Source organism: Apis dorsata, unplaced genomic scaffold, assembly GCF_000469605.1.
Source record: "Apis dorsata unplaced genomic scaffold, Apis dorsata 1.3 scaffold_80, whole genome shotgun sequence".
Classification (NCBI taxonomy): domain Eukaryota; kingdom Metazoa; phylum Arthropoda; class Insecta; order Hymenoptera; family Apidae; genus Apis; species Apis dorsata.
The window spans coordinates 240,406-247,434 of NW_006263378.1; the positions used below are offsets into that span (position 1 = coordinate 240,406).

The following is a 7,029-nucleotide window of genomic DNA, read 5'->3' on the forward strand; positions in this document are numbered from 1 at the left end:
TAAATATTATATAAATATAATAGCAATGAATAGTATTATTAATAATAATAATAATAATTGCAATTATTAATAGCATTATTTGTATATAAAATAATATCTAACTAGCAACACTAATATATTCAAACGATTTCGTTCCTCTAATCGAAAAATGTTTAAAATTAAAGAAAAGAGGAATGAAATCATATATCTGCTGCAAAATTTTTCTTTTAAGATACAATTCTATCGGTTTTCTTAAGTACTGAATATAATATTATCGTCAATACGAGCCATTATTATCATTACTTTTACTGTTTATATTCATTTTACATTCAAAAATGCATTTGAAAGCCGCCACGAAAAAATTTATCTCTCAAATCGCCTATCATTATCTTCGAAGTTTGTTCCATTCCATTTATATAATTATTTGCTTTTTTTTTTACTACTCATAAATATATATATATGAGTATTTACGAAAGCTAGTTTATTCATATCATTTATAATAAAATACATTTATATTAATCTTATTGTGAAATTTCTTATTAATCCTTGTAGGTTACATGAAAAATGTTATCACATCGAACAATCTTATACTATTTCAATTTTTATACATTAATGCAAAAAATTTAAATAAAGAGAAATTTTAATCGATACAAATTAAAGAATATTTTTTTTTATAAAAAATAACATGTTTTTATTCCATTTGAAATCTAATAATTTAATTTCTGATATAATTTCAAATTCCTTTTATTCCTAATTTTTTAATTATTAAATTATAAAACTAAATTTGTTCTAAGTTTTTGATATGCAGTCGCTGAATTGATAAGACATACAAGAAGTTGTAATATTTCTTATTTATCTATTTGCAATTTTAAAATATTGAGCTTTTCTTGGAGATTAAATAATATCAAAAGTTATTATATATATAAGTTTAAGAAATATTTAACAACTTGAAAAACTTAAAGACATATTATAAACAATATTGAATTAGATCTGTAATATTACATTATTTAATTTATAATTTCTAAATAAAATATATGTAAACTATATTTTATAAACAATTGTTTAAATATCAAATCACTATTCAAATCTTGAGTGAAGAATACCAAAATAAAATGTGATTAATGTATTTTATAAGACATAAATATAAATCAATTTTTTATGCAATATTTATAAAAAAATATTTTAATGTATAGAAATCAAACATACTTTTTGTAATCGCACGCAATAATTTATATGGATAACTATAAAAAGTAATTAAAAATTCATATCATCATAATATAACTTATTACATAAAAATACAAAATTCGATCATCACAGTAAAAAATATAACTTATGAATAGAAATCATTCGGGAAGTATTTTCTAATTACAAACAAACACAATGTATTCATTTAAATATTTGAATGAATGTAAAAAATGCAATTACCATGCGTGAGACATTAAGTAATTATAAATATTTGATTTCTCTTAAAAGCAAAAAAAATAGTAATTAAATACGTTTGTAAAACAAATATATATTCTATTCGATATTTCTATATATCAAAATTGATTTCTTATATAATAATGAAACTATAGTAACTATATATACTATGTTTTTACTGTTATTTATATGAAAATGTTCATCCTTTATGTTTTTTCTGGACTTGTATCCATCAAATTAAATGTAATTTTTATTAATATCTTAATTCAATAAAATCTATATTATAAGAACATAAATAATTATTAACTTTTAATATATTTATGTGCAAATTTTTTTATAAAAAATTTCAAAATGTTCAAAGAGAAATAATTTTTAAATGAAATAAAAAAAAGAAAATTAAATATACAATAAACTTTCCTAATAACACAAATAGTTTGAAGATATAATATATAAACATATAAGATATAATATGAAAGACTAAACAGATAATATAAAAAACTAAATTCACTCATATAAAAAACAAAAATTTAATTCATATAAAATTCCTAATATTATAAATAAATTTTATTGCAAATATAATTAGCATATAATTATCTAAATTAATTATTATGAAGTTATATGTAAATAGCATATATATTAACTTAATAACATTATGTATTATATATTAACAATATAGTTCATCAAGATATCATAGTTCATAAGATATCAAATTTTAACCTATTTCAATTTATATCAATAATTAAAAATTTAATGTTTTTGCGAAAAATTATAAATTAAAAAAAGGAAAAGATAAAAAAACAAAAGAAATGCTATCGAGAGGATTCTTATTTTCAAATGTTACATATAGTCAATACTATTATTTTTATTTTTATAAAAATGATAATATTTCTCAAATTTTTATAATAAAACTACATAATAGTTTGAAAAATAATAACAATGAAAATAAAATCGAATTCAAATATTTTTTTATAGCTATAATTCCTTTTATATAACCAATATGAATTTCTTCTTATGTATGTCATACTTTTTTTTTCAAAATTTGTTATACATTAATATGTTACAATTAACAACGAAATATTTTTAAGAAATAATATTTTTCTTTTCTTTGAAATATAAGAAACAAAACAAATTATAATTTGTTTCAAATGTGCAGATGTAATTATTTTTTAAAAATGTATGTTTATAATCCTTACCTCCTTATCATATCAATTTTATCAATCTTTTAAAAGATTGAAATTTTTTTTTTTTTACCAAGAATTAATTTTGTTATAAAATACCTGAATCATTTACTTTATAAAATATTTGAATCAATTACTTATTTTTTGTAAATGAATAAAATATTTTATATTATATAATACCAATGATTTCTAGCTTGAGGCAATGATTGCATTAGCAATGAATTGAATTAATTAAATAACATGCACAATTACACGTTAAAAAGATAGCATGGTGAGATTCTTTGGAGTTTTCAGTTAACTATCAAGATCATTCATCGAGCATCCTTTGCTGTTAATTTCTCTATTAATTCTTGCAATGGTGCCAATTCTCTTCTTTCTATCAAATTAAATTCCTATAAGAATAGAAAATAAGAAAGTATTAATATTGAAAAAATTATAATAAATAAAATTTGTTTTTTAATTTGTTAAAAATTTAATTTTAAATTTTTTACTTGAACAAAAAATATAAAATGTTTGAATGATGTATTTAAATGTGCCTCTTCGCCAAGTTGAACAACTTCACTAAAGTGTTGATGATAAATATGAGCATATACTCTGAATAATCTTTTCAATATTGTTTTAGCAATAGACAAGAAGTTTTTTGGGAAAGGAACGCCTAAAAAATTAAAAATTAATATATATAATATGAAATTAATATATATTAATATGAAAATATTATATTTAAAATAATATAACTAACCAATTTTTGAAGGAAATAAGGTTTCATCATCTAATTGATCTTGTACCCAAGTCATTAAATAATCAATGTATTTTGGTGCAGAACATTTAATTGGTTTTTTGACAGTATGCCCATCAGCCCAATGGTATTCATATTTTGGTCCTGCAGACATGATGGGGCAACTTTCTTCAGTACAGAATTCTGTGATAGTGCCATATAACATATTGATTTGGTTGAAAAAATCAACAGCTAAAACAATCATTTTTTTTTTTTTTTTTTTTTTTATAATTTATTGGATATTATAAGTAAAAATATACTACAATGCTAATAATACATACTATTTACTGCAACCCATTCATTCAAATCTTCACCTTCTGGAAGCATAACTGCAAGTCTTAAATTGCCAGAACCTAAAGTGGCTGCTGCATGCTTCATCAAGTCATATTGATGAGTTCCTTCTGGAATATTTTTCTTTGGCTTGAAGGTTTTTGAAGATCTGCTTCCACTTAAAAAACATGTTTGAATAATAGTTAACTTTTTATATTACAACAAAAAAATAATTTAATTATAAAATTTTTATTTATATCTATTTCTTATATTTCGTTTATATATTTTTTTTACATTATCTTATATTTTATATTTTATATATATATTTGAAATTGAATCATTTTATCATAAATTTTGTACAAATAACTGTATGTATTAGAAATAAACAAAAATTAATTCATTATAGGAATCAAATGAAATACAAAAACGAAAATTTATGAATAATTAAAATCAATTAAATTAATTAATAAATATAATAAATATATCAATTATAAGTAACATTTCTTTAATCGAAACATTCTGAAAGATTCTATTTCCGTGATATAATTCGATATATTTGATATATGATGAATATATGTATAGGACATAAGTGAAAATAGAGGTGAAAAAAAGATTGAAAATTTGAAAAAACAGAAGATTTTTTTAAAATAAAAATTATAGCATTGTGTTATTTTTATTCATCGATTAGTTGATTAAAATGACAATTTCAAAAATACATTAAAAATCTAAATTAATTAAAAAGATTATTTTCAGAATAAGTATCTATAGATATTCCTATCAATATCTATTCTCATTGTGATCGATTCATGGTAACAAATTACTAATTTCTTCTTTGCTGTCATTTGTCATTCACATGTGAATGAGATTAGCATGATATCGAATAATTAATTAACAAAAGAATATTAAATGCAAAATCCATTTTTTCAGTGCATCATATATAATACAGAATTTCAATAAAATAAAAGCGTATCGCAAAAGAAAATGTCGATTTTCATTGGAAATAGAAAAAAAACTTACAATAGGAAGCTCATTGTGCACTTCTGGATGATCTATCAATTTATCTAATTCACAATTATACAGCTATATGTGTCGTTAATTATCTTTACAATATATAAATATACTTTGAGACTTAACTATGAATGATTCTTTTTAAAATCGATCATACATTCACTTCCACCAGCACAATATAAGTTTTGTCAACTACTTTTTTGACGATCACCTCACTTTAATCTTTCCACTATTGAACGGGATTTTACTCCTTTAGATTTAGTCACGACCTCTATTCAGACGTGATTGTAGACATATTTTTAATTCATCTGTAACGTTATGATTTATAATATTTAATTGTTCAAAGTTCAATATCAAATATATGATATTGATATTATAAATAATATTAATATATTAATTAAATATACCTAAAATCTAAATATATTATTATAGTATTTATAACACAATTGATATAATAAATAAAAAATATTTCTTATATAATAAAACTTAGATGAATTTAGGAACTTCAATATAAATATTAATAAAAATTATATTTGTTTTTTATAAATAATATTAATAGATTTTTTTATATTTTTTTATATTATTAAATTATACATTTTATTTCAATTTTATTGAAATATAATTTTTTATTTAAATTAATAAAATATGATTGTTTTATGTAACAATAAGTGTTCATAAAGTAATAATTATTAGTTATTTATAATAAAATATTAAAAAACATAAAATATTTTTGATTAAAATATATATTATTTGCAAGATTTAAATTATTAAATTATAAAAAATTATTAATTTTAGTAAACAAAAATTACAAATACTATAATATATTTCATTTACATTTATAAACGCGCCTTAAATATCGTTATGATAAACGCCATTTTGCTGGTAGTTTTATAGAGCGTGGTGTTGGATAAACGTTTGCTGTCAATTAAAATTAATTTGTGATTCTTTTCAATTTATAAACTAGCAAAGTTGTAAGTATAAATATAGTACCTATAATTTATTAAATAAATAAGTTTTATTTGCATAAAAGTAAGAATTAAAATATTTTTATATTATAAAAATTTTTTAGTTACGAAGTACTTTTTTTTTTAGCTTTTCTTACAAGAAAATTGCAAATGTTGTACTTTTGCATATATATATATATATATATATAAAACACACACACACACCTTTCAATTTAATAAAATATTACGAAATTTTTATTTTAACATTTTATTAAATACCATTAATTTTTTCAAACTTACTAAAAATTTAATATATAATATTATATATTATACAATATTTAATTTAAATGAAAATTTATATAAAAAAAAATTTTAATACTTGAAGTATTTGAAAAATAAATAAAAATAATAATAATCACCATTTAACTAAATACAATATAAAATTTTATATATAAAAAAAAAAGAAATCAATATATTTTCATAAGTCATAATATAGTTTATTTTAGATTAAAACCATGTCTAATGGAAGTGGAGATCATGATGACGAAGGTTATGTTGTTAAATTACGTGGACTTCCATGGTCAACTACTGTTGATGAAATCATGAAATTCTTTAGCGATTGTTCTATTACAAATGGTAAAAATGGTGTTCATATGACAATGTCACGAGAAGGACGTCCAAGTGGAGAGGCTTATGTAGAAATGGATACACTTGAAGATATTGAAAAAGCTTGCAAACGAGATAGAGATCACATGGGACATCGTTATATAGAGGGTCTGTTAAAAAAAATTAAAAATTTTTGAAGAAAATAAATAATATATTATATTCTTTCTTTAGTTTTTAAAGCAAAAAGAGGTGAAATGGAGTGGGTAGTTAAAAGAAGTGGTATGAACCTAGAAAATGCTATGGATGATGGTTGTGTGAGATTACGTGGTCTACCATTTGGCTGTTCCAAAGAAGAGATTGCACAATTTTTCTCAGGTATTTTATATTATATGTGTATTTATCTATTTTTTAATAATATATATTTTTGATATTAGATTTGATATTAGATGTTAACATATATCTTGTTAATATATTTCTTTTTTTTTTCTTTAATTAATTTTTTCATTTTCTTATTTAATTTTTGTTGATCAAATAACAATTTTGAATCATAAAGATTAAATGTTTTTGATGATTACAGTACATAATATTAAATATATATCATAATATTAAAATATAGTTTTTTATATAATGTAATTTAATTTTTGTTGATCAAATAACAATTTTGAATCACAGAGATTAAATGCTTTTGATGATTATAATACATAATATTAAATATATATCATAATATTAAAATATAGTTTTTTATATAATGTAATTTAATTTTTGTTGATCAAATAACAATTTTGAATCACAGAGATTAAATGCTTTTGATGATTATAATACATAATATTAAATATATATCATAATATTA

General features: G+C 19.7%; 2 protein-coding genes across 4 annotated transcripts in view; one reads left to right on the forward strand and one right to left on the reverse strand.

Moving 5' to 3' along the window:
* Positions 1-2,812: 2,812 nt before the first annotated feature.
* On the reverse strand, positions 2,813-5,015 carry LOC102676505 (MOB kinase activator-like 1). Of its 2 annotated transcripts, none has more exons than XM_006610857.2 (5): positions 4,639-5,015; positions 3,633-3,799; positions 3,316-3,543; positions 3,068-3,231; positions 2,813-2,968 (listed from the first exon to the last, which is right to left on the reverse strand). In XM_006610857.2, exons 1-5 carry the CDS (start codon positions 4,650-4,652, stop codon positions 2,888-2,890), a joined length of 654 nt encoding a protein of 217 aa, XP_006610920.1. In that variant the 5' UTR covers positions 4,653-5,015; the 3' UTR covers positions 2,813-2,887. The 2 variants fall into 2 exon arrangements, with proteins under 2 accessions (XP_006610920.1, XP_006610921.2); XM_006610858.2 differs by having other exon boundaries at positions 3,316-3,564.
* Positions 5,016-5,459: 444 nt separating this feature from the next.
* The window catches only part of LOC102676266 (heterogeneous nuclear ribonucleoprotein H2-like), a 6,293-nt gene continuing 4,723 nt past the window's right edge, over positions 5,460-7,029 (forward strand). Inside the window, exons 1-3 of one of the 2 annotated variants that reach the window (XM_006610855.2) lie at positions 5,460-5,600; positions 6,080-6,347; positions 6,411-6,554. In XM_006610855.2, the coding sequence (XP_006610918.1) occupies positions 6,089-6,347; positions 6,411-6,554 (403 nt within the window). In that variant the 5' untranslated portion in view covers positions 5,460-5,600; positions 6,080-6,088. Of the gene's footprint in view, positions 5,601-6,069; positions 6,348-6,410; positions 6,555-7,029 lie in introns of both variants that reach the window. The other variant, XM_006610856.2, reaches the window with a different exon arrangement.